The sequence below is a fragment of the Nannospalax galili genome, unplaced genomic scaffold (genome assembly GCF_000622305.1).
Source record: "Nannospalax galili isolate Female #2095 unplaced genomic scaffold, S.galili_v1.0 scaffold127, whole genome shotgun sequence".
Taxonomy (NCBI): domain Eukaryota; kingdom Metazoa; phylum Chordata; class Mammalia; order Rodentia; family Spalacidae; genus Nannospalax; species Nannospalax galili.
The window spans coordinates 2,674,791-2,702,623 of NW_008360326.1; the positions used below are offsets into that span (position 1 = coordinate 2,674,791).

At 46.4% G+C, this 27,833-nt stretch overlaps 1 protein-coding gene and 1 long non-coding RNA gene across 2 annotated transcripts in view; both read left to right on the top strand.

The window, feature by feature from the left end:
* LOC115068911 overlaps positions 1 to 23,436 on the top strand; it is a 42,702-nt gene extending 19,266 nt beyond the window's left edge. Inside the window, exon 3 of the long non-coding RNA XR_003848247.1 lies at positions 21,916 to 23,436. This is a non-coding gene — a long non-coding RNA (uncharacterized LOC115068911). The remainder of the gene's footprint in view (positions 1 to 21,915) is intronic.
* Positions 23,437 to 26,331: 2,895 nt separating this feature from the next.
* The window catches only part of Igfbp2 (insulin like growth factor binding protein 2), a 27,896-nt gene continuing 26,394 nt past the window's right edge, over positions 26,332 to 27,833 (top strand). Inside the window, exon 1 of the mRNA XM_008825688.3 lies at positions 26,332 to 26,815. Within this exon, the coding sequence (XP_008823910.1) occupies positions 26,431 to 26,815 (385 nt within the window). The 5' untranslated portion in view covers positions 26,332 to 26,430. The remainder of the gene's footprint in view (positions 26,816 to 27,833) is intronic.

Genomic DNA, 27,833 nt, shown 5'->3' on the forward strand with positions numbered 1-27,833 from the left:
GACCACTTTCCTTTGGTTTGGGTATTTAGGCATGAGGAGAGGGTTGGCAAGCTGGTAGAGGTGGCTCTGTTGGTTTTCAAGGGGCCATACGAAGCTGGGGCCCTGACATCAGGCTTTGTCAAACACCTGGAACACCTTGGGAAGATGGAAGAACAAAGCTTCTGAGCGATTAATAGCCATTGCTAAGTGGACTTTAATTTTGGGCCATCCTGGCTATTTACTTTAGGCTGCCTCCTAGGGCTGGAGGAGTAGGAGGGTGCGGGGAGAGCAGGAGGATCATCTTTAGAGGCAGGTCCCCAGAAGATGGGCCATAAGGAAACCTCCCCCTGCAGAGTGAGGTCAGCTGTCAAGCCCCTGCCACCTGGACACATCATTTCCTCTTCTGTCCTCCCTTTACCTGACCCTCGTTACTTCTCTTTTGCTACTCAGTATAAGTATATGTTCCACATCTTTCTTTCCCCTTCATCCTCTTGACAGCTTAATCCCTCTCTCCCCCTCAGGAATGTCTTTCCTTCTGAATTGACCTCAGGCCTTACCTTTCCTGCCACTCTGTCGCTTTACCCACAGCCTGCTCCCTTTACTTCCCTCTCCACACTCTGGCGCTAAATGCCAAGCCTCCCCTCACCTTTCCTCCTTTCCGACAGCTCAAGTGAACACCAGCACCTGGAGATAATCCCCTATCTTCTCTTTATGGGGCACCCCAAATACCTCTGTGGTAGTCTACAGCTGGGATGGAGGACTGGGCACACAGCGATCCGGGAGGAAAAGGTCAAAGTCTGTAACATAGAGGAGGAGGGGAAGGAAGAAGGGGTAATGATGGAGTAGGGCAGATAGATGGTAGGGAGAGGACAGGACCTGGGGTGCTAAAAAGTGTAAAGGGTAGAGTGATGGGTGTCAAAGAAAAAAATATTCCATGACACTTGTTTGAGCAGTGTGTTTGACTTCTTATTGCTGTGACAAATACCCCAGAGAAGTGGTTTGAAGGAAGAAAGATGTATTTTCGTTCCTGGTTTTAGAGGTTTCATGCTCAGCTGGACTCTGGGCTTTAGGCTTGAATGAGGATAGAGCATCACTGTGGTGGGAGCAGGTGGTAAAGGCTGTTTGCCTTGAGGCAGCCAGGATACAGAGAAGAGCTGTAGGACAGGTTGGGGTCAAGGTTTACCTTTCAAGGCATGCTTCCAGGGAATAACTTCTGTGAACTAGCCCCCTTCCACAGTTCTACTACTTCCTGATTTGCTATTCAAATTCTGAACCCATCAATGGATAGACTCACTGCTTAGGTCAGAGCTCTCCTCACCTAGTTGTACCTGGGAATATCCTCACAAACACATCCAACCAAGTAGACAGTCGAAATTACCTGTCACACATAATAAGGAAGACTCTTCAGGGTCACTAGGATAGGTACAGGGACCACCCCAAGGCAGACCTGCACTGGGGAGAAGGACTGGGCTCAGAGCTGAATACTTGAGTATGGGCAAGTAGAGATATCCAAGGTGCAGTGTGGGTTCAGGGGATGGGAAACTAGTAAGAGTAAATACCAGGGGCTAGGAGGATTCTGGCTAAACAGACCCAAGAGGAATCTTGCTGAAGACAAGCCAAGGTGATGAGACATCATTTAGGGATAGTGGAGGGTATGAGATACTGAGAGTTGGGGGTTCCTGCTGACCTGACTTAGCAAGATACAGGACTTGGCACAAAACAGGTATGAGGGAACTCTTGTTTCAGTAACAATAGAATTAAAAACTGGGCTGCAGAGAGAATGACTCCATGCAAAAGCTTTAATGGAAACATTTTCTCAAGAAATGGAGAGAAGGTGGAAAGAGGGGTGTGGGTGACAGCACTGACAGACACAAAGACAGTCTGCCTCAAATCAGATGAAGGGACAGGCCCTCTTATCTGTTGAGAGAGTAATCCAGCATCTGGAAATCTTCCACTAGTCACAAGGCTCAAATATGTGTGTGTGTATGTGTGTGCATGTGCACATGTGTGTGTGAATGCAGGTGCATGTGAGGTCAGAGGACAACTTTGAGTGTTGGTCCTCACCTTCTACCTTGTCTTGAGACAGTCTCTTGTTGTGTATACAAGGCTAGTCAGTCCTGGGGCTTTCAGGGATTCTATCTCTGCCTCCCTTCCATCTCCCTGTAGGGACACTGGGTTTACAGTTTACAGATGTTCATGCTATGCATCTGACTTTCATGTTGTGTTCTGGAAAGTCAAACTCAGGTCCTCATGCTTGTGCAGCAAGTGCTTTTACCCACTGAGCCATCTCCCCAGCTTGAGGAAAGCATTTCTAAAAAAAATTTATTTTATGTGAGTGTATTGCCTGCATGTATGTGAGTGCACCCGGTCATGCAATGCTGCAGAGGTCAGAAGAGGGCTTTGGATTCCCCTGGAACTGGAGTTAAGGATGGTTCGTAGCCACCATGTGGAAATTGAACTCAAAGTCAGTGCTCTTAACCTCTGAGCCATCTCTTCAGCCCCAGAGGACAGCATTTTAAAGAAAAAGAAATCTCTACCTCAGGGTTTAAGGAGATTATTTATTTTTTCTTTTTTTAGTCTTTTTGAGACAGGGTCTCCCTGTAGCTCCAGCTGGTCTGGAACTCACTATGTAGACCAGGCTGGCCTTGAACTCACAGAGAGATTTGCCTGCCTCTGCCTCCTGAGTTCTGGGACTAAAGGCGTGCACCATTACAGGAGATTTTCTTATATATGGTATAAATCTATGGTTAGTTCATCTTTAGGGACACCTATGTCTGGTGAGGTTTTGTCCCTGGAATAAGAGCTGAGGGATAGTAAAGGCACATTCCACATGTTTGACAGGAGGGAGAGACACCTTTTCCTGTTCTATATGCTATGGTTTAAGAGTGAGAACCTATGTGTTGTCCCCATGAGGACCCGTACACACACACACACACACACACACACAGCAGAAACTCATGTTTTACATGTTAACCCTGCTGCTTATGCTGCACTAGTATTTCCTATTATATCTTTCCTTTTTTTCTTCAATATACTTGCCTTTCGTTGTATGATTATAATAGTTACTAAACAAGTATGATATTAAACTTGCTAAAGTGCTTCCACAGCCCACTAATGGTTCATAACTCAGACTGAAAAGCAACCACCTGAACATTGGCAGTTGGAGATAAATTTATCATTGGTTTCTAAGTCTCAGGAGGGTGATTAATAAAGAACGGAAGTCCAGCTATAGTGTTCAACACTTTAGTGTTTACTGGTTCATTCAGACTTACACATCTATGAGGGACTGTTTTTGTATCTGTTTTACAACTGGAGCTGGTAGGTGGCAGAGCTTGGATGCCGCTCTGGCTACCATGTGCTAGTATTTAGATGCTCCTCCATAACGTGACCCGCAATTGTCCACCAAGTCATGTGTGCAGAACTCTGAACTTAGCACTCCAGGGGTACTGGGACTAGAGGAAGGTTCTGTCTCTTCTTGGATGGCTGACAGAGGTGACAGTGGAGAAGGTGTGACATACCAGGCCCGTGGAATCTCAGAGTAGGGTGGAGGTCACCAAAATTGCCCTGCCCTTCACAGATAGGTCACTGAGGCCCCCACTCCCACATAGCTAGAGGCTGAGTCTGGCAGGAACCCAAGAACTCTGGGCAACTCAGTCTGTTCCCTTCTCCAGGGGCCTCCCATTGGGACTGTGAGAGGCTAAGACGGCTGGACAAATATTTGCCATTGCCCTCCAGGATTCTTGTGAACTCCTGATAAGAGAAGGGAAGACATGCCCAGCTCTGTCCTGCTGTCCACTGGCATCTGGCATCAGCTGGGCACCCTCAGTACAAGCTGCAGTTAGCACTCACACTGCATATTCTCTCTTCTTTACCAGCTGCCTTGGTCATTTCTCTGCTCAGTTTACTTCTTGAATTTTAAATAATTCTCATGGCATTGGATACTTTCCCAAACAACTAAAAACACAGGCACATGGAGTGTTGAGAATGTGGAGTGGCTATTGTGTTTACCATATACACTCCATTGCTACAGACATGGCGCATCTCATGAACAGACACTGAATGAAGGGATGACCAGACTGGAGACCGTATCCTAAACTGCCCAGCAGACACTCCTCTTGGCTGCCTAGCTCTGGAAATTTCGTGCACAGAATCTGTCCACAAACGTGTGCCTGTCTACTTCCTGGGCAGTAGGCAGTAACTCTTCCCTGTGGATTGAGATGGGGAGAACACAAACCTCAGAAGGCTGCCTGGATCATTATACGTGACTGCAGGCACGCTCTCAGACTCTTTCCCTGCCCTGCATTTGCATTTCTGGGGACTCTTTCCCTGCCCCTGCATTTCTGAGGACCCTTCTCTGCCCCTGCATTTCTGGGGTTCCTTGGGCCTCTGGCTTCTAGATGACACTAACTGATGGGAAGAATAGGTAGATCACTATTCTACTTATTTAGGTAAAATACCTAAATAGGAGGGTCTCAGCAATGGTGCAAAGTCAGGTCATTCCTTCCCCATTCTCTCTACTTCCTGCTGTCTGTGACAGCAAATGTGTCTCATCTGTGGCCCCAGCTCTCTCCCAGCGGCCTCTGCCTTCTGTGGTTAGATTTAACAATTCAAAGGCAGGACACAAGTTAAATTTGAACTGCAAATAAAGAAATACATTTTTTATATTAAAGTCATAGTAAGATCATAGTAAGACAACATAACTAACAACTTTTACCATCTAACCACGTTAAGGAATAAAATTCTATAGCATTTAAAACATTCCATGTTGGGCCCCTTTAATCCCAGGCACTTGGGAGGCAGAGGCAGGCAGATCTTTGTGAGTTTGAGGTCAGCTTGGTCTATATAACCAGTTCCAGGCCAGCTAGGTCTACAGGGAGACTCTGTCTCAAAAAATAAAAAATAAAAAAACCAAATAAACGACCATATTTTTGTTGTTTCTTAGTGCTGAACCCTGCGCATACTAAGTAAGCACTTTCTCACTGAGCCATATTACTAACCTATGCACTAATTCTTTAATACTAGTAATTGCTGTTTATCTGAGATTCACATTTAGCCAATGTCCTGTACTTTAGGCTGGAGTCTCACTGGAGAGCCTTGGCTCTTTAGCTCTGTAAAGAGGATACCTTCTTTGTAACCCCTCCAGCAAGGGACACTTGCCTAGAGCTTCCTAACCAATTCTCTTAATTCAAGTCTCTGAATAAGAGATCTAGGGCTAGGAGTGCAGCTCAGTGGTAGAGTGCTTGTCGGTGTGTGATGCCCTGGGAGCTATCTCGCCAAAAAAGGCCTAGAGGGATACCACTGGCTTCCCTGGCCTAGACCTCGACTAATACAAAGAGAAGTATTCACTCTTCAGTCACCAAGAGCCCAGATATCAAAGTCTCAGTGTGCGCTCCTGTCTCCTGGGGCCCCTGCCCTGTCATCAGTGCTTAATCCTCCCAGCTCTAGAAAGCAGGCCAGGTGTTTCTTTCCTTCTCAGGTGCAGCCTCCACCCTTGCCCTGTGATTGGTTCCGCACGTCTGTGAGCTTGTCTGGGTCAATGCCCGCCCCCCTCTTCCCACTCCTTTTCTCTGGTCCCCACCCCACCGCCCACCTGCCTTCCCGGCTCCCAGCTCCTCCTCTAGCAGAGCCCTTCCTGTGGCACGTCTGACACGTCCTCTACGTCTGCGGCTCTCCTGCCCCCTCCCTGCCCCCTTTCAGACAGGACAAAAGAAAGAAAAGGGTAGCTCTTGCGGCATTCAGAGTTTTTATTAATGAATGCATGAACTAAAACAGCTGGCCCTGCAAACATTCCTGCTGAAGTGGGCCGCGGTAAGACGAGTCAGGAGCTTAGCTTGTGGTGGTGGGGGGAGGTGGGGGAGGGTAGACGCAAACTAACCAGTGTTCTGGTACAGTGCGGGGGAGGCGGGGGCGGGGGGGTCCCCCCCCCTCTTTTCCTAAATCACCCAAACCAGAAACAGTGCTAGAAGCGCTCTCGAGAGGCGAGGTTAACAGTTCAGCTGCTGGAATCCAGACCAGAGAGTCCTTTTAAAAACATGAGATTCACAATTCCATTTGGTTCTCAGGCTTGAATCAGGTGGGGTTAGCACAGCGCCGCTTCTGCTGCTGTGATGGTGTATCAGGGCACCACGAGGAGGTAAGTACTGAACTGGATGGAGTAAGCATTCTGAAACTTCTAGGCCACTTTGACAGTACTGCACCTTCCAGTGCCTGATGGTCTAGTTCCTTTTAGGTCTTTATTTTACATAGGCGCTGGCCCTTCACCAGATCCTCTGGCAGAGAACTGGAGTTTGAAAAAGTGAAACTTCCTCTTTAAAATGTGTGTAATCATGAGTCCAGCCTCACCGTGATATTCAACACCCATGACTGACTTGTTTCTGTCCAAGGTGAGAGGCATATGGGGCAGCTGTTATCCATCACCAACAGGTCTTTATTTAAGTTGACTAAACCCCTAAGGTCACTGCCCGCTGACTGTTGCTTTGCCCTTGCTGGCCCTCACCTCATTTTGGAGGATTTCTGAGGACACAGCTTCTCTTCATAGTCCATGCTTGTTAGCATATATATAGCAATGACTGGTCTTCAAGTCCTCTCCCTCGGACAGTGTAGTGTACTGGCCTGTGTGTTGGAGTTGATGGGAGGCCATTGTTTTGGACTGAGTTCCCACCTGAGACTCCAACGGACCATGTCCAACCAGAAGAGAGTTGCTTTTGCTACATGCCAAGGAATCAAGCTGAGTCCTCAAGTGACTTAGTTTCCCCCCCAAAACAGGGATTGGCAGCAATCAATACAAATGGCACAGTCTAGCTGAGTCAGTCTAAGAAAGTCCTATCTGTTTTAACCTTATAAAGCAACTTAGGGGTAGGGGATGTAGCTCGGTGGCAGAACACTTGTCTAGCATGTACAAGGCCCTGGATTCAGTTCATAGAATTGCAAATAATAATAATGTAAAAATCCACAAATGGAAAGCAAAAACGGAATTAAACTAGATGGTCTAGATAAACAATGGGGGGGGTGGTGGGAGGAAGGAGACAAATGGCACAGTGACTGAAGGGTGATGCAACAGCAAAACCCTATTGTAATAGTATATCATGTGACCACTCAAACAGTGAAAATGCAAGACCAACCAAATCTAGACCAACATGCCCACATGACCAACTGAGAAGACCACTATTCATTATTATTATTATTTTTTATTTTTGTCTTTTTGAGACAAGGTCTCTCTGTAGCCCCAGCTGGCCTGGCACTCACTATGTAGACCAGTCTGGCCTTGAGTTCACAGGGATCTGCCTGCCTCTGCCTCCCAAGTGCTGGGATTAAAGGCACTCACTAACTATTCTTTGCTTCATTATGATGGAGTTTTACTTAGCTTCTCTGTTGCTATGATAAAACACTGACCAAAGCCAACTTGGGGAGGAAATGGTTTATTTCATTTATAGCTTACAGTCCATCATCTAGGGAAGCCAAGGCAGGAGCTCAAGGCAGGAGCTTGAAGCAGAAACCACTGGGGAATGCTGCATACTTAGTTTCCCCTGGCTTGTTGAGCTACATTTCTTTAAAAAAAATTATTTATTTATTTATTTATCTTTTTGAGACAGGGTCTCCCTGTAGCCCCAGCTGGCTTGGAACTTGCTATGTAGACCAGGCTGGCCTCGAATTCACAGAGATCTGCCTGCCTCTGCTGGGATTAAAAGAGTGTGCCACCATGTCTGGCTATTTATTTAATGTGTATGAGTGTTTTGCCTGCATGTAACTTCACCTGTGCATACAGTGCCTGTGCCTGTGCCTGTGGAAGCCAGAAGAGGGCGACAGATTCCCAGAACTGGAGTTATAGGTGGTTGTTAGCCACCACTGAGTGCTGGGAACAGAACCTGGGGCCCCTGCAAGAGCTCTTAACCACTGAGCCATCTCTCCAGCCCCTCATCTATATTTCTTATATAGCCCCAGCCCACGGATCCACCGTGGGCTGGGCCCTCCTACATCAATTAGCAGTTAAGAAAATGCCCCCAGGCCAATTTGGTGGAGGAAATTCCTCAATTGAGAGTCCTTCTTCCTGGGTATATCTAGGTTTGTGCCAAGTTGACAAAATGGCATCTCCATATCATTAGCCCTGCAGAATTAGTTATTCCTCTCATGCATCTGAGGCCATGACATCTGTGAAATCCCATACAGGGACAAAAAATGGCAAGTAAACCCCACATGGCAAAATCCCTACCCATTCCTGCAGCTCCCATCCTCCTCTACCTCTTAGGGTTCAAGAATCTTCCTCTCCATTCAAGTTTGCCCATCATACACTATCCAGAATCCTCAGATTGGGAAGCTCAGTTGAGAAGCTCATACGTAACACTTGAGTGCTTACTTTTGCTCTACAATCAACTTCCTTCCCATTCTTTACTTTGCCTCATCTCTGAACTCTTTCTTTGATAGTGACAAGAACCTGGAAACACCGGGTAGATGTTTCCATCACTCTTTCTGACTTTGAGACCTTCTTCAGCCTTTACCCACTGGCAACAAAGTGAGCTGTCTTGTTTCTGGTCCTTGTTGCTGCTTTCCTCAGCTCCTTCCTGCTACACGTCAACCCCACTCAGTCTGTCGAAGCCTTCTTCCTTCCTTCTCTCTCCTTCCTCCCTCTTCCTGTTGGAGGTGGGTCATTGTTGGTAAGTCTGCAAGGGTTATATGGACTGACTCTTGTTCTAGTCCCACTTTCTCCTCTTCTTGATCTAGAAGGATGTGAGGAGGCTGTCATGTGCTCTCGCCACGTGAACTCCACCATGCCTTCCCTGCCATGATGAGCTGAAATGGGCGTCAAAATAAAGCCTTTCTCGCTTAAGTTGCTTCTGTCAAGTATTTTGTCACAGTGACAAGAAAAGCAATAAAAGTGATCTTGGTTCATTTGGTCAACTTGGGTCTGTAATGAGCTGATGTGGGAGCATATAGAATAGCCCCTAAGAATCAACAAAATAGAAATAACAGCCAGGGCTCAACTGTCTGCAGTATAGAATGGCAAGTTTATTCTGTTGAGTGTTAGGGGCAGTGGAGCATGCATGTAGTGCCAGCTTTTTTGGAAGGTTGAGGCAGAAGGATCAGTTGAGACATTTGAGATCAGCCTGGGCAACATGAGAGCCTATCTTAATTTATTAATTCATTTTGAAAAAGTCACCACTGGGGCTGGATAGATGGTTCAGAGGTTAAGAGCTCTTGCTGTTCTTCCAGAGGACCCAACTTCAGTTCCCAGCGTCCATGTTGGGTGAATCACAACTGCCTGGAACTCTCCAGGGGATCTAACACCCTCTTCTGGCCTCCACAGGCACCTGCACTCCCATGCACATACCCCCACATAGGTATACACATAATTAAAAACAAATCTTAAAACATATCACCACTAACAAATCTAAACTAGATCTGTTGGAAGGTCTTTTGTCATGGCTAGCAGAGTTTCATTTGGTGTCTGCTCTTGGCAAGCTGCATCAACTTGGGTGAGTCACCTTACCTTCTCAGAGCCTCGGGTTCCTCACCGCTTTGTAGGGTTTGTGTGAGAGGACGAGGTTCATTTTGTAGATTACTTTGCTCGAGGCACTTACACAGTGGCCTGCCCAGCTCTGCCTCAGCTTTGGTTTCTCTTATTTTCCTTCTTATTCCTAAAGAACCTGTTGTTATCGGGTAGCCAGTTTCTTTGTGATCATGGTTAAGTAAATCCACTGCTGCTTCTGTTCTTTTTATTGTTTGGCAGTTGAATGTCTCTTCTAAGACCTGAGTAAAAGGCTTAGTTATTATTATTATTGGGAAGTGGCAGAAAATTTAAGAGACATAGCCTAGGGACTGGGAAGATAGCTAAATGGTTGGTATAGTGCTTAACTAGGATGCTTGAACCCCTGAGTTCAGTCCCCAGCACTGAAAGAAAAAAAAAAAGAGGGCTCAGCAGGTAAATGTGTTTGCTGGACAAGCTTGGCAACCTCAGTTTGATCCCAGGAACCCATATAAAGGTGGAAGGAGAAACCCGACTCACAAAGTTGTCTTCTACATACATGTTGTGGCATGATGTTCACCCACATACATGCATACACACAATCATAATAAATAAGTCTTTTTTTTTTCAAGGAATGAACTTATTTGGAGGCTGTTGGGGATATGCCCTCAAAAATGGTTGAAAGACCCTGGCCCCTTAATATCTCTTTTTGCCTCCCGAGCATGAGGTGAGTTGTTTTGCTCTGCCACATCCTACCACCAGACATGCTGCCTCCCCACAGGCCCAAAACCATGGGGCCAACTGATCATGAACTGGAACCTCCAGAACTGTGAACCAAAATAAGCTGCTTTTCTCGGCAAGTTAATTGTCTCAGTGGTGGAAAGCTGACAACATAACCCCCTGATAAGTCCTGATAAGTCAGTGGAGCTGCCCAGATAGGAAGCAGCTAGGTAGCAACTTTGTATTGTGCATCCTCACGGCTCTTGGTTTGGGGCTTCTAAGTGAAACCATGCTTATTTTCTCTGTTCTCCACAGCTCAGGAGGTGAAGTGTGTCTCTCCTAATTAGATGTTACTTCGACCCTCTGATGGATTCTATAAGTGAGTAGCTAATGGAGAATGTCTGGGGAATCTTTCCCTATAGGCCACTTCAAAGGGAACTTTGCACAGCCATAACCTATATTTTAAGTCAAATTACTTGAAATACGCCCTCCAAACTGGGTGGAAAATCTAAGTATTTTTAATGTGATGTGGAAACAGAAATTCTAATATATTATTATTAAATATAGGGAGACTTTGTTAGGCCCTTGCTATGTGACAGAGAAGACCTGGGAAGGCCTGGGATTTGTGTGACTAAAAAGGCCTGGGGGTGGGGTGGGGACAGGAGTCCAGGCTGCCAGCTTCCTGCCTGGCATGTAGAGTAGCCCTAGGAATGCAGCTTCAGGAGACAGGAGCAAATTGAGTCCAGCACCTTTGCCACAGCCTTCCAAGGCATGTTGGATGAGTACCAGGCCCTGCTGTTGAAATGCCCCCACTCACCTCATGCTGTTGCCGGAAGGGAACCAGAACCCAATGGATGGGGCAGAATCATAAACAACCCCCAGTGTGTGGCTACATCACACTGCACTTATCTCTGCAAATATTGACTCCAGAGGAGCAAACAAGTCACAAGAAAAACAATATTTTCTCCCAGAGAGAAGGTCCTGTTCTAGACAGAGGGGGCCAAGTCGTGTGGGAATGCAGTGACAGACCACACACCTGCAGGGTGAAGGCCTCCACCCAAAGTACTGCTCTGAGTTGGTAGGCTCCCTCAGATTTGTCAGTGAGCATGGGGAATTAGGTACCCTGAAGTGGCCTTGATGAATGCCAGACACCTGATTTTCTGAATCATAGTTTTCAAAGTACTGCTTCCAGGCCAGTACCTTGCAGTAAAGGCTGGTCATCAGGTCTGATGTACATCAAGGTTGATCCTCTTTTTGGACTAGACACTGCTGCATGTGAGTCCATTCAATCTGACAAAAGCCCCCTAAGTCAGCCAGGTATTCCCTCCCCACTTTGTAGATGAGGATTTGGTGACTGGCAAAAACTGTCACACTGTAGGTTGCCTGAGAGAGCTGGGGTGGGGACCCTCCAGCAGCTGCCTCTGAAGTGCACTGTGCTCTTTCTGGTTGTTTCAGCTCATTTGTCACAGCGCGAATACCCATCACACGCTGGAAGTCCAGAGAGCAGGATTCTGTACAAAGAGCAGGGACTGAGGTCATTGACTTGGCTGAGCCTCCTGGTTGGTTATTGTTTTGAAAAGGTATGGATGGAAATAATTATTGATTCTCCATTCTGGCTCTGGAGCAGGAAGCAGTATTTAGAAAAGTGTTGGCAAGATGCTCAATACTGCACCCTAGCTATGTGGGGGTGGGGGTGTAGCTAGGGCAGTGGTGGCCAATTTATTGTGACTTTCTTAATCTTCCCTTCTGCCCAACCCCAAGGCAATGACACCGTCCAGTCTCTCAGTGACATGATCATTACAATATATTGGAGTTAAGGCTCACTTTTACTGAAAAAAGGGGCTAGGTCACAGAAGGTCTTCTTCAGTTAGGGGTAAGGGGTGAGGGGCTGGGAGGTGGGAGGGTGAAAAATCACTTTTAAAGAAGGTAACAATAATGGTGAAAAAGAGGCAGAGAGTGGAGAGAGAAAAAGTAAGACAACCCTAGATAAGTACAGTGTGCCAAAGATCAACACTGTAAGCTGGCATAGTGGCACATACCTGTAATCTCAGTTCTCAGGAGGCTGATGCAGGAGGATTACTATGAATTCAAGGACGATCTGGACAATACAGGTAGACGTGTCTCCAAACAAAGCCAAGTAAGGTAAATATTTAAAAATGTGCTATAAGCAGATATAGAGAGGGGAACACTTTATAAAGAGAGGAACGGATGTTTGTATGAAGGCAGCATCAGATAGGCCTCAAGAGAGAAGATGGCACACACCCAGACTGTAGAGTCCTATTACTGAAGACACAACAGACATTGGTTGAATGAGGAGAAATCAAGCTGGAACTACCCTGAAAACTTTCTTCCTGCTGACTAGCTTTCGTAGTATCAGAAGGTGGGCTGTGGAAGCTGTTGCAGGAGAACAGTCATCAATGGTATCCTCACAGCCAACTCTGCCTGCTACAATACCAACTTGCTAGGCAAGATGTACCCACTGGTATGATAGTGGCACGGAGGTTATGGGGGTAACCAATTACTTTTGGATTAGATTTGAGGCCTGCTCCACAGGAAGGAATTTTGGGCTTGGTACTGTAAATTTGGTCAAAAGCCCATGATTCAGGAGGTCCTAGGAAGGAATCTACTACTACTTTTTTACTAAATGACATGCTGTCAAACTGCCTTCTAGATATTTATGCTTATACACATAGATTAGCCTTGGCCAGAGAAGCTTCTCTCTTCTACGGTCAGCATAATGAAGAGACTCATAATTGGTCAGAGTGCTGAGAATAAGTATCTATTTAGTGTTTAATCCTAAATAGAATATCTATATCAACATTCCCCAGCCCCAAAGGCTCATGGAACATTATAGAAGAGGGCAGAAAGAATGTAAGAGCTAGAGGTTGGAAAGAAGTGCCATGAAATTGTCTTCCAGACATGGTATGGCCATTGCATCCAGGAACTCACAGCTATGGTTACCTGCATAAGATCAAGCCAGCAAGATCAGTCCCTACTCCAGCAGGCAGCACCAACTGGACTTGGTGGGTTACAGAGAACAAACAAACAAACAAAAACCAAAAAGACATGATGGTGGGAAGGGGATGTGACGGGGGTTGTCTAGCTGGAGTGGAGGGGGAGTTGAATATTCTCAATGTATATATGTATGAAATTTTCAAAGAATAAATGAAAGATGTTTTAAAACTTGATGCCTTCTGAAAAAATGGTGCAGGCCTGAATCCCTTGAGAAAATGCCCAGGGTACAATGTGAAATAATAATAATAAAAAAGATGTCTTCCAGACATGGTATGGCCATTGCATCCAGGAACTCACAGCTATGGTTACCTGCATAAGATCAAGCCAGCAAGATCAGTCAACATTCCAACAGGCACTAATTGAACTCAATGGGTTATTAACAATAAAAAGGGAGAGGGCAGGAAGGGGAAGGGGAATGTGTTAGGGTTGCATGGGGGGGAGTCACGAGAGAAAAAGTCGGTGGTGCATATGATCAAGATGCATTGTTTACATGTATGAGAATTTCAAAGAATAAATAAAAGATATTCTATTTTTAAAAAATTAAAGGGGGTGAGGATGGAGAAGCCTCAGCAGGGGAGAATGCTGAGTGGCACCCCAGAGGCTCAGGTCAGCTTCCTCCCATGATGTTGATGCCCTGCCAATGACCACCAATGATCTGCAGAAAAGTGGTTTCCAGTAGTACCTGTTGTTCATGGAAACCAAGGAGAATATGGAATTGAGGTGTGAGAGAGAAAGGATTCCAGAACTGCTTTCCTGTCTGAGGAGATAGCAGATTTCACCACCCCTGAGAAGCTGCTCACTGTCTAACTTGCATAGTTGTCCATGATTCTTCTATACGCTCATTGGCCCTTGCTGTGGATTCCTAGTTCCATAGAGTGAGAAGCAGTGTTATAATTCTCTATAAGCTTTCTTATTTGTGTTTTTCATGTGGGTGTGTATTGTTTCTTTTAATAGCCTGTGCGTCTCTCTATTTCTGTTCCATCTCCTTTGCAGTATCTGGTGCAGAGTTCCTGATTTTGAGAACATACAGCTCTCTCTACTCTACTCCTTTCCCTTTAGCAGTGGATATGTTCAGGAATACCCCAATGCTCATTAAATGTTATATTCCTCCAGCTATGTCTTTTATTACAAATTCCCTTCCTACTTGATAGCTCCTTATATCGTCTATTGCTCCTCATGAGGTATTTCTTATGCTTCGAAGACAGAGCAGGCATGTTTTCCACATTTTCCAGATGAAGGGACTAAGCCTCAAAGACATGCCTAAGTTCCTTCACCAGAAGATGAAAAGATCTGCCATACTTTCTACCAACATACGTGTATTGGTTACTTTTCTTGTCACTGTGACCAAATACCTGATGAATGCAACTTGAGGGAGAAAAGGTTTATTTTTGCTTTCCAGTTTGAGAATGCAGTCCATCACGGCCAGGTAAGCATGGGTGTGGGAGTGGCTGTGGCAGTGAGTGTATGAGACTACTTGTTCTTATCTTAGTGGATTAGGAAGCAGAGGAAACTCAGAGAACCCAGGTTGGGCTATAACCACAAAGCCCACCTCAGAGACCTATGTCATCCAGCAAGCCTTCCCAAGCTGATTCTTATATGACATTTTGAGGAACATCTTTTGTTTTGTTTTGTTTTGTTCCCTGTGATATTGAGGATTAAACTCAGGACCTCAGGCATGCTAAGTGAGTGTTCTACCATGTAGCCACATCCCTAGCCCTCCAGAAATGTCTTTTATTTGACAAGTTGTATATTTCGTTGCCATGGAAAGTTGAAAAAAGGTATTTCAGGGATATTATTGCTTGGAGTCTAAGCAAGTGAGCTAGTTGAAATATGAATATCAGAGAGATAATCCAGGTAGCTCAATGATATGGCAAGAATCAGGAGAAAATTTGTTTGTTTGTTTGTTTGGTTTTGCTTTGCTTTTGAGACAAGGTCTTCCTGTATAGTTAAGGCTAGCCTTGACCTTGTGGTTCTCTTGTATCAGCTTTCCTGGTGCTGAGATTATTTCCCTGGTGTGGGCATGTATCACCACATCTGGCCAGGAGAAGGTCTTGAATGACTGATGCTTAGGAAACCTGGCTTAGTACCAGCTCTTTATACTTTAGTGCCCAATCAGTGATGTTTTGCTGAGTGCCCATAGCCAGGGGCAGAAGGCAGGAGAAGGGCAGTGCTAAGTGGCATGCCTGTTGCTTTAGAAGTGACTACAGGATTGTCTGTCTAACCACCTTGGGCATGGCACGTCATTCTTCAGGCTATAGTTCTTTCACTTCTGCAAAGGGAGTCATTGGGACTATTTCCCTAGAAACATTCAGAAGACGGAGTCATCCTTCTACTTATGGGCAAAGCCAGGACAGAAGGCTTGTGGGGAGGAGGATGAGCAGACAGGCACAGGGGCACAGAGCTCAGAGGTAACCAGTTTCTGTCTTCACTGAAGTTTCAGTATCATTGAGAGGTGGAGGGGATGGAGGCAGAGCAGGAAAGGAAACACCAAGACATAAGCACTCTAATTCCTGTGCTGAGAAATGCCTCGGGGGAGATGAGCTGTCTCCCCTTGGAAGATACTTTGCTAGGACTGAACCAAATGAAAGCAACTTTACTCCATGGAGAACATTCCTGATCTGCCAGCTGGTGTACAAGGAATCCTCAAATGAGGGTCCAGCTATTTGCCATCTCTATGCCCCCAACCCCGAGTCCCCCAGTGGCCTAATTTCCAAACTGGAGTATCTCATCATATCCTTCCATCACTCGAATTTCCCTCCCTTCCCCCTCAATCCTGGTGGAGCAGTGGCTGCCTCCCTAGCTGGCTCCTGATTGGAGGAAAGAAGCTGTAGCTTAATTACAGAGCAACTGGCTTGTAAAATTGTAACATGTGATCTATACATCCTTCTGGGCGGCGGTGTGGATGGGTGAAGTTCAAACTCTCATTTTTCACCATCACCCAGCAGAAATTTTGTCAGAAATCAAATGTGCCTGGAGCAACATCTTGCTTCCCATGGCTCTCTGCTGAGGCAAGAGATTTGCTGGAAAGGAGGGACATGGAGTATCTGTCATGCTGAGGGAAGGGGCTGAGGACAGGAAGGGGAGCAGTCTGCACGTGCAGCTGGACACACAGATGCTGTGGCTGCCTGCCTTGCAGGGCGCCTCTGTAGTAGGTTTAGATTTCAGTTGTAGGAGGGGCTCAGCAGTGTGTGCTGTGTGTGTGTGTGTGTGTGTGTGTGTGTGAGAGAGAGAGAGAGACAGACAGAGAGACAGAGAGACAGAGAGAGGCCATTGGGGAAGCTAGCATGGGGGGAGGCCAGCGCCTGTGGGGAGAACAAGGCTGGCTGAGCAGTGAGCTTGTGAATTCCCGTTGCCAGGGTCGTGGAAATGCCTGGGTTGCTTCCCGTCCTTTATTTGTTTAGCTTTGCCTTGTAGTGGCCTCAGGAGGGTGAGAGCGGGGGTAACAGGGAGATGAGATAATTGTAGGGGACTGAACAAGTTTGCTCAGACAGTATTGTGTGGCTGAGACTCATTGAGCAAGGCAGGAAGGAGAGACAGAGAGACACCCCCACTCTGGGAAGAAAGAAGCACAGAAAGAAACCAAGTACAATGCTGAAAGTTAATGTGAAGACTAAAACCACATATCTTTAGGAATGGAGAATAGTCTATGGCCATGCCTCCCCCCTCTCCCCGCTGCACACCAGCCCCCAGGTCTCAAGAGATGCTATCTATTCTGTATTGAAGGCCAGGGAGTAGGAGGACAGCAGGGATTTACACCCAGAGGAGGGAACAGCAGACAGATTTTGGATTAAAAAAAAAAAATTCACTGTCGCAGAACCTCCCCCATTGGAATAAGATGGGCTTTTGTTTGTGGGGTCTGAAGTTTCTTTAGTGATTGCAGATAGAGTATCCCAAAACAGATGTAGTCTTGTTCCTTGAAATAAGACTTGATGGATGGTAGAAAGCAGCAGGGCCCGCTCAGAGGCGATCACCCTGTTCAGTTTCCTTACAGATGCTGTATCCTGTTAGAAACCTGTCCAGGAAGCTGCCTTGCCTCTTTCTACCTCTGTCTCCCCTTCCTTCTCCCAGAAGTCTCAGGGAGCGCCTTTTCCCGTGCCCCATCGTGGACTAGATGAATAGACAGGATCTGCCAGGGTCTGGCCAGTTGCCTGGTTGGGTTAAGATTCTCCTGTTGTGTCACTGAGGACTCAGAACACCTCACTGTGAGATTCTGGGAGGGAATAAGGACCAAGAGAGGAGGAACTCTTGTGAAGAATTGGTCATTGATGGAGTTGCCTTTCCCAGTGGCATCCTATTGCTCCCTTGGGTTTAATAATGCAGGGTACTGTAATGGCAGGTTGGATGCAGGCTGGGAAACGATACTTTAGGCTCTACATTGTCTGTTAGATATGGGAGCCTTTGAGAGCCTGCTCTCTAAAGCTGAGGTGGCCCCAGAACAGGGGTCAGCACACCACAATCCATGGGCCAATGCTGGCCTCCATCTGTTCTTGTAAATAGAATCTTATTGGAACATCGCCACACTCGTTTGTTGGAATATTGTCCTTGGCTGCTCTTGCAGTACAATGGCAGAGTTGAGTAGCTGCAACAGAGACCCCATGAAGCCTGCAAAGCTTGAAATACTTATCACAAAGCCCTTTAACAGACAAAGTTTGCCAACTCCTCATCTAGAGAATTCTGGCTAGGAGGTTTGTTCAATCTCACTTTCCTTGGGTCCTGTGATCCCAAACCCATGGAGGCTTTGCACAACAATTTGATGGGAATAACCTTCCAAAAGGGGAGGGAAATCTGTAATTAATTTCATGGGTCGCACTCTATCTAGGCTTGGAGTTCTACTGCTCTTTGCAGGACTGTGAGCCCTGGAGCTGGGAGGGTGTGGTGGCCCAGAGAGTTGACTTACAGTTCAGAGCGGCAGTTGCTCTTTGCTCCTTAGGATATGGCCAGCAGTCTGAGAAGCAGAGGGCCAATCAATGACTCCTTGATGCTTCAGGACAAGACCTGGCCTGTACACAGATACTCTCAACAGTAAGGAGGGTGTGGAAGCTGTGCCACTTGTGCTTTTCAAAGATGGCCTGAGCAGAATCTTCTGTACCATGTGCTATTTTCCTCCTCCTTCAGCATGGGCTTCTCTTATGACTGCTGGAGCAGAGGAAGTGATGCAATGGAACTTCTGGACACTAAGATGTCTTGTAACTTCCATCTGGTCTCTTGGAGTACTCGCTTTTGGCACACTTCTCATCACCCAGCCACCATGCTCTGAGAAGCCCAAGTCACATGGAGAAACCATGTGCAGGGACTGCTGTTGACTACTCAGCTCAGTTCCTAGTCAGGTATCAGCATCAGCTGCCACCAAGGAGGTGAGTAGTTCTCTTATATGATGGCTCAGTGGATTTCCCATGACTCCATGTGTCTATTATAATCATGTGAGAACTACCTAGCTTGGGTCCAATCAACTCCAGAGTCACAAGATGTAATATAAGTGGTTGTTTAAGACTTAAACTTTGGGGCTAGAGAGATGATTTAGTGGTTAAGAGCATATACTGCTCTTGCAGAGGACCTGGGTTTGGTTCCCAGCACCCACATGATGGCTAATAACTGTTTGTAGTTCCAGTTCCAGGGGATCTGATACCCTTTTCTGGCCTCTGGGGGCATTGCATGCATGTGATGCACTTACATACATACAGGCAAAACACTCATCCACATAAAATAAAAATTAAAAAATAAAAAAGACTTAAACTTTGATATAGCTCAATTGGGGAAGTGCTTGTCTAGAAAGCATGAAGCCCTGGGTTCAGCCCTCAGCACTGCATGAAAATGGACACTCAGGAGGTAGAAGCAGGAGGATGATCACTAGTTCAAGGTCATTCTTGGCTTTATAGTATGTTTGAGACCAGTCTGGGCTACATGAGACATTGTTCCAAAAAATTAAAATCTTAAATTTTGAGAAAGTCTGTGGGAAGCAGGAAGTTGATGTCTGACAAAACTGTTGCTAGGTGGTGATGAAAATGAGTTTGGGTTGCACCTATCCATCTATCTGTCTTGGTTACTAAGCAATGAGAGATGACCAAAACAGGCATGGCAATGTGGCTGAGGTGGGGTAAATGACTGTGGTCATCTGGTCATGTCCAGGTGGGTTCCACTCCATCGGAATGCTACTTGTAGGAGTTTGACTTTTCCCTTCTGTGCTTCAGTGTCTCTTTTTTAGAGGAGAACCACCACCCACTCCCTAACTACAAAATACAAATCAAGAAGGCATCTTTTTTGAGCCAACAACATGCCAGTATTCAAGAATTCTCACAGCTGCCTTGTGAGATTGATATTGTCCACCTTAAAGATAAGATAAAACAGGCTCAAAAGAGATAGATGGATGACTGTGTCAGCATCATCCAAGAAGCAAGTGGCAAGACCAGGATGTAAACTCAGACCTCTAGTGTATGTTGACATTCATTGATATTGACAATTTCTATAGCTCCTGGAAAAATAATATAGTAGATTATGAGTGCTAAGTGAGTCACAAGACTTGCAATGTTTAGGTATTGCTTTTATAAAATATTTATTTGTTTTTATTTTATGTATGTATTTGCCTGCATGTTTATATATATACCATGTGTGTGCCTGGTGCCCTTGAAGGCCAGAAGAGGGCACCATATCTTCTGGCACCTGAGTTACAGATGACTGTGAGCTGCCAAGTGGGTGCTGGGAACCAAAACCCAGTTCTCTGTAAGAGTAGCAAGTGCTCCTAACCACTGAGCAATCTCTTTTTAGCTCCCCATTTTTAACTTAAAAATATTTTATTATTTTTAGTTCATACGTATGAGTGTATTGCCTGCATGTGTGTAAGTGTATCCATGTTGTGCAATACCCACAGAGGCCAGAAGAGAGCATCAGATCCCTTGGAACTGGAGTTATGGATGGTTGTTAGCTGCCATGTGGGTGCTGGGAACTAAACCTGGGTCCTCTGCAAAAGCAGCCAGTGCTCTTAACCACTGAGCCATCTCTCTGTTCTTAACTTTCAAGTGCCTAAAATATTAAGTGGTTATATGTTCACAACAACCCTATAGGGTTGTGTATCTGCATTCTATAGATGAGGGAACTGAGGCACATTGAGGTTGAGTAACTTACCCATAGTTCACACAGGTAGTAACTGGTCACCAACTGTCAGAATAGATTGGCCTACACTGCATAAACAAATCTCTCTCTCAAATCTCAGTGATCTAATACAATGAAGTTTTATTTCATACTCGTTATTTATATAAGAAGCTCCATTCTCTATTCCATACTGTCACTCAGACAACAGGTGGATGGAGAAGCTGCCTTATTGCAGTTTCACTGTTTAGATGTAGAACATTAGGAAGACAGAAGCTGGGGGCCGTGAAGGATTCATTTAATTGCCCCAGGCTAAAAATAATGCACGCAACTGCAGGTTGTTGCCTGGAGTTAGTTACCTCTGGCTGGCTGTCTGGTTTAGGCCTCTGGGTGCCTAAAAGGAGAACAGGATATGGGTGAACATTAGCAATCTCTACTATAGGAGTTTGGGCCAAGACTTGAGTCTTCGGAATCTGTGTTCTTCATCCCCCTAGGCTGCATCTGTAACGGTCATTCCTTTATCCAGTGCCTGAAAACATCAAGTGCAATCTCCTCTTTATTCAGAAGGATTTGAGTGAACTCTGAAACTGGAGTAAAGTGCCACAGTGTGCTTTTGAAGTTGGGTTGCTTGGCTCCCCTGGGGTAGTAGAAATGTTAAGTTTTGATATGCTCATTGGGTGGCCACAGACAGGTAGGTCACTTAACCCCTCTAAGCTTCCATTGACACTTACTGGGAAAGTATCTGCAGAGACTTAATGTTACTTCTTTTGTCCCCCTTTCTCTTGTCCCTGCACTTTACTGCCCATTACTATGGCATATAGACCAGCCAGACCTTCAACTTATGGTAGAAAGAATGTTTTGAAGGACCAGTTTCCAGGCACAGGATCACTGTGCCCTGACTGCCTTCTTGTCATTCTTCACATATTTCCTTGAAGTTCTGTGCATCTCCTCTTCCCGTGTCTGTCTCCCTATACATTGGAGAATAGTTCCCATCATTTCCATTATGAAGCCCCCTTAACTCCTGCCTCCCTTGTAAATATCTTCCCAGCTTTATTAGAGGGAGTGGTGTAGTGTTTTCCGAACCTCACCCTGAGGAACTGTCAATCTCATGCTCTACTCTTGCACAGTATAAAGGACACGAATCCTTCTTCACATGCATAAAGCAGTAAGAACTGTAGTTATCTTCAGTTACAGGTTGCAATGCCAAGCTGATTATTTCATTTATTCTTTGCAGTAGCCCTTGGAAACAGGTACTAGTATTACCAACTACTGATTACAGATGAGGAAACAGATGTTCAGAGTTGGATATGGAAGCCCCAAAGCCCTTTCTCCTAGCTCCTCTGCACCTACACAGCTCATATTCTCATTCTTCCTCTTTTCCGTTGTGTCCTTTCCATCTGGTCCTTTTACAACTATCCAACTTGATCCAGCAGTTTCTAGAGGACAGAATCTAATGAACAGTTTCTAGGGGACAAAGCCCAATGTAGTATCTGGGAAGAAGCACAGATTAAGCTTTTCTAAGAAAGAAGAAGATGGTCATTGGATCAAGTGTGCAGCCTTGGCCTTAGCACAGTTTCCCTTCTCCACAGTGATGTTCTGTGGGCATCCATTGTGGTGTTTCTAACCAAACTGAGTCACCAATATTCATTTTGTTCCAGGACTTACCAAGGAGGAGGTGGTGCCCAGTTCCAGAGGATGACAGAGAGATTACAGGACAAGGCATGGCCCTACCCTTTGTGCCTCTTCTCTTCTTCTTGAAACAGTAACAACTTAAATTAGAACGTACCACATAATAAAAGAAAGTGTGTAACTTGTGCACACAAAATAATTTCATGTGCTACCAAAGAGGGATATATGGACATGGTATTATATGACATTATATGATATGATTCCCCTATTCTATCACATAAAAAGATTCTCAACTTCATTAATCATCAGAATAATACCCCAAATGAGATACAACTATGTATCCATCAGGAAAGACTGAAAATTCCAACTGGTGGCAGGGACAGTTACCTTTATGTATTGCTGACAAGAGCATAAATTCATACATTTACTTGGCAAAACTTTTTGACTATACCTGTACATTGAACATAAGCATTCTCTATGACCCATAGAAATTCTATATCCAGGTGTACATCCATATTAGTTATTTTTCTTACTGCTGTAATCAAATACCTGAAAAGAAGTGACTTGGAGAGGAAAGGTTTATTTTAGCTTGCAGTTTGAAGGGAAACAGTTCATCATGGTGAGGAAGGCATGGTGGCAGGAGTGTGTTGGCTGGTCTCATTGCTTCCACAGGAATGCAGCAGAGAGATAACAGGAAGTAGGGCCTAAGTGTAAAATCTCAAAGCCTGCTCACAGTAACAGTGGCCCACTTCCTCCAGGAAATATCTACCTCCCAAGGGCTTCACAATCTTCCAAAACAGCTTCACCCTCTGGGGGCAAGTTTCAAACACATGAACCTCTGGGGACATTTCACATTAAAATCACAAAATCCAAAAGAAATATGTACACATGTTCAACAAATGATGTGTTCCATGTTCTAGGAAGTTTGTGAAGTTGCTGCTTTTTAAAAAAATTTGGTGTGTGTGTGTGTGTGTGTGTGTGTGTGTATGCTTTTAAGTGCCTATGGAGGCCTCAAGAGGGTGTCAGATCCCCTGGAGCTAGAGTTCCATGTGGTTGCCAGCTGCCCAACATGGGTGCTAGGTACCAAACTCTGGTCCTCTGCAAAAGCAACTAGCACTCTTAACTGCTGAGCTCTCTCTCCAACCCCAGTTGGTCCTTAATAGTGAAAAACTAGAAATGAGCCGTGTGCCCATCAACAATAGAATGGCTGAGTAAATTGTGGTGTATCCAGACCATGAAACACTACTCACTGATGCAAAGGAATGATTTACAGCTTCATGCTAGAATAGGAGTTAACCTCTCATTCATAATGCTGAGCAGAGAAGGACAAAAAAGCTAAAAACCAAGACTGCACACTGTGTATTTTTACTTACATAAAACTGCAAAACAGGCAAAATTCATCCAGGTTCATCAAAATACAGGTAATGTTTACCCTTGTGAACAACGGTGGTAAAACCTGGAAGGTGCATCATGGAGGGTTCTACACGATGCTAATTAACGTTCTCTTTCTTGGTCTGGGTGCCTGTTAAATGTTATGATCACTTTGTAAATATCAAGTTTGTTATACGTGTATTTTTGGCTTGCATATTATAGTCCAATAAAACGTTTAGAAATATATTTCCTTTCTGATGACTTGGTGAAAAATATCTCAGTGTGGGTCTGGTTGGCCATTTAGTACTTTTCTCATCCAGAGGAGGGTGTTCCACCATCAGAGGCATCAGCAAGTAACGTATCCAGTTTGAATTGTTTTACTGTGTTTATTTTTATGGTTACCATCTGTATATGGCTATCCTTACTGGGTTTCCATTTATGGTAATGATATAGAGTTTCCATTTAAAATAGCCTCAAGTTAAAAAAAGTGAATTAACTTACATTAAAAATTATGTCTAAGTAATAGTACAGATGGTACTTAGTTAACGGTAAATCATGAAAGGGTGGTGTTTGTACAATATTGTTCAATGGAAAAAAGCAAGAATTTGGGGGCTGGGGGGAGGCAGCTCATCATGTTTCCATCTTTACACCAGTCCACACTGCCCAGCACATACAGGCTGTCAAGTGGAAGAACATGTTGTTTGTAGACGTCTCTTGAGAAATTTAAAGAAAATTTCCAGGAACAATGGACAAAGCGTGAGACTAGGAGTGGAAACCTTGGGTTCACTCAACACACATGACTAAGGAGTCTCTGTGTGCCAGACACTGGTCTAAGCCTTGAGCCTTGACCACTTTGCTCAAGGCTCAGAACAGCTAGTTACTGGCTGAATCAGTATTCAGGGGAAGGCAGGGGAAGTGTGCATTTATGTGGATTTCTGAATAACGAGAGAACCAAGGCTGCATAACCAAGTGTGACTGTGACTACATAGGATAAAGAAAAGAATGTCTATTCTCAGTAAAAAATCTAACACTTGCATCTCCTTGAGCTGTTTTTATTTGCACTTTAGCATACAAAATAATTGTTCTGCCCTTCCACATGCCAGCAGACAAAGAGGTGGTGGTACCAAAGTTCACCTTCCTAAGCAGCAGCTTGAGATGTCCCCAAGTCTTGCTTCCCCAGCCCACTTTTTGTTTTTTCCAGACAGGATCTTGTTATGCAGCCCAGGCTGGCCTTGAACTCTGGATCTCCCTGCCTCAGTCTCCTGGAAGCTGGGATTACAGGGGTGCACCGTCGTACTCTGTGTCCTGCTTCCGAAATGGTTGCTGACTCCATTTTTAAAAATTCCCTTACTGTTCCTTTCATTACAATTTCCCTTATTTCACTACAGGTGTGCTGTAACTCAAGCCTCACTGGCAGTTGGCCTTTCTAAGACTCTGAGGCTCATGGGGGATGAGGGAGGGGGAGGAAAGGACTTAGATAAGGTTGCTCTTGGGGTGTGTGTATATTTGGGGTTCTGGAGAGTAAATTTGGCCTATTATCATAGGCGCTAGAAGAAAGGAATCAGATTCATTAGAGAAATTCTAGCTGGGCATGGTAGCTCATGCCTGTGATCCCAGCACTCTAGAGGCTGAGGCAGGAGGATTGAGTTCAAGGCCAATGTGGGTTTACTTACCCTGTTCTCTTCTATTTGAAGAGGCTTGCACAAAGCTTCCAACAAGTTATTTATCTCACCAAACTCTTCCCCCATAAGTCTTCCCCTCAGAGTTTCTTAAGATCAGTAATTTGCCTTCTGGGAGGCATGGAACTTACCCTGTAGGGTCAGGTGGACCCAAGAAGTAGTAGTCCTTGAATTGAACCAAATAGGCTCTGAGCCCCAAAGATCTGGTCAGGGGAGGGAGCTAGCACACTGAGCCCATCTCTCCAATAAAGGTCTCTGTTAAGGTCTCAGGGAGATAGGTAAATAATTAAGGCCCACTCCAGGCTGGAATGATAGAATTGGGGGCAGCTTGACTGGATGACTTAGTAAATTAAACAGAACAATAGAGGCTGTACTAGTCCTCTGTGTTACTGGAGATAGCCCTAATCCAGCCCTGTGGTAGGGCTTTCCCTCACACCTGGGGGGTCTCTGCAGCCAGGTGTCTTGAGGTGAATGTCTCAGGATTTATGGCTGGTGGACCAGGTCGCTATGTCTCTGTTAAGGTCTCAGGGAGATAGGTAAATAATTAAGGCCCACTCTAGGCTGGAATGATAGAATTGGGGGCAGCTTGACTGGATGACTTAGTAAATTAAACAGAACAATAGAGGCCATACTAGTCCTCTGTGTTACTGGAGATAGCCCTAATCCAGCCCTGTGATAGGGCTTTCCCTCACACCTGGGGGGTCTCTGCAGCCGGGTGTCTTGAGGTGAATGTCTCAGGATTTATGGCTGGTGGACCAGGTCGCTAAGGGATTTAGAGGGCAGAGCTCAGGGAGGTGAAGGGGGCAGGCTTATCTGTGACTAGAAATTGCACTCCAGGTTTTCATCTGTTGTAGCCATGAATTTAGGTTTGAGAAACTGCAACAGTTACTAAGAGGTGCTGTTTAGGACAGGCCTGGTCTAGAGAATTTCCTAGGGACTCACTCAAGGTCACCGTTTATAGCAACAGGAGGACTGTGGGGAGCTGGTGTGAGCGCTGACTTGAACGTCAGTACTGTGCCTTTGTGTTTCCTCAGCTGTCAGTCCAGTGCCCGCCGCAAGGGAAGTGCGCAAACTAAGTCCTTCCAAACTGAACTAAAAGACAAGAGACAAAAGCACCGGCTCTTTCCCACTCCACGCCTATTCTACCCACGCTTACAAGTTATTCTTACTCTCCTGGAACCCGCGAGCCCTGGCTGGAAGAGTGCAGAGGGATGTGACCAGGGAGGAGCAGAGGACCCGCAGGATCCCGGACCCACATAGGGTGGGCGAGTGGGCGTGTGCGCAAGCACGTGCCCGCGCACAGGAGCGCCTTGGGGAAGAAGGGGGTGGTCTTCCAAAGGGGGAGGGGAGAAGGCAGGGGGCGGGGAGAAGCAGGCTTTTTAGGACCCGGCAGAGGCAGGGGAGGAGAAACAAGGCAAGGAGGCGGCTCCCGCGTACGCAGGGCCGCGCCACCTGCCCGCTTGCTAGCCGCTCTCGCGCTGCCCACTAGCCAACATGCTGCCGAGACTGGGCGGCCCCGCGCTGCCGCTGCTCCTGCCGTCGCTGCTGCTGCTGCTGCTGTTGGGCGCGGGCGGCTGCGGCCCCGGGGTGCGCGCCGAGGTGCTGTTCCGCTGCCCGCCCTGCACGCCCGAGCGCCTGGCCGCCTGCGGCCCCCCACCCGATGGGCCCTGCGCCGAGCTGGTCCGGGAGCCCGGCTGCGGCTGCTGCTCCGTGTGCGCCCGGCTGGAGGGCGAGGCGTGCGGCGTCTACACCCCTCGCTGCGCCCAGATGCTGCGCTGCTATCCCAACCCCGGCTCCGAGCTGCCCCTGAAGGCGCTGGTGACCGGCGCCGGGACTTGCGAAAAGAGTCGCGTCGGTACCACTCCACAGCAGGTTGCAGGTAACGCAGATTGCGACCTCTCATTGGAGGGCAGCGGGGCAGCCGGTGCCGGTAGCTGGGGAAGGAGAGAACGACGGGACCCTAGGGACTGTTTTAGGGGAGAAAGAGCCGGTCCTTGACCAGATGCAGGGGGATGGTTGAGAGCGGGAACCCAAAGGCAGACTCCGGGAGGGAGGCAAGCGGCATTTGGTGGGTCACTAATTCGGTGGGATGGATGAGGAGGGGAAAGACAGACATCCTTATCACGGTGCTGTTCCCGGGTGGAACGTACCCCCACTTGTACTCTGAAGGGGGGACATCCCTGGGGTGGGGAGTGTTGGTCAGATCCGGGGCTGGGGCTATAGGAACTTGACGCTTACTTGACACAAAATTTGAGCAAATGACCACCGGACGAATGGTCCTCGGTGCGATCGCTGCTGAGAGACTGAGGGCCACTGGGTGCTGGTGACACCACGGAGCGCATGGAGGGACCCCTTCCTTGTGGTGCTGTGAGGTGAGAAGACTGGGAGTTTTCTAAGGGTGAGTTGCACGTGGAGAATGGAGGGGACTCAATCTGTGTAACTTAAGCTGCTTTCCCGGTACCCTGGCAGCCAGGCGGTGTGGCTTAGCCTCTGGGCCCCAGCTCTTAAGGCTGGAGGAGTCTGGGCGCGGGAAGCAACGACTCTTAACGTGGGTATGCGTTGACCCCATCCTTCTCCTAAATCTAGGGAACTCCTCCTGTCCCACAGAATGGGCAATTTGGGACTATTTGTTAAGGAACCCAACTGTTTTACAAAAGTTAACTTGAGGGACACAACCAGGCTGAGAGGCGTTCACTTTTTCCCTCATTACAAAAGCCTCCTGCCCTCTTGGTCTGCAGGACGCTGTAATTGTTTCCTTTTCTCTTAGGGACAGTGCTGAAATGTATCCACTATTCCCTGATGTCTTAAAGGAGAATCTGATCAAGTTTCTCAAACGGGGGTGGGGTGAGGGTGGTGTGTGTGTGTGTGTGTGTGTGTGTGTGTGTGTGTGTGTGTGT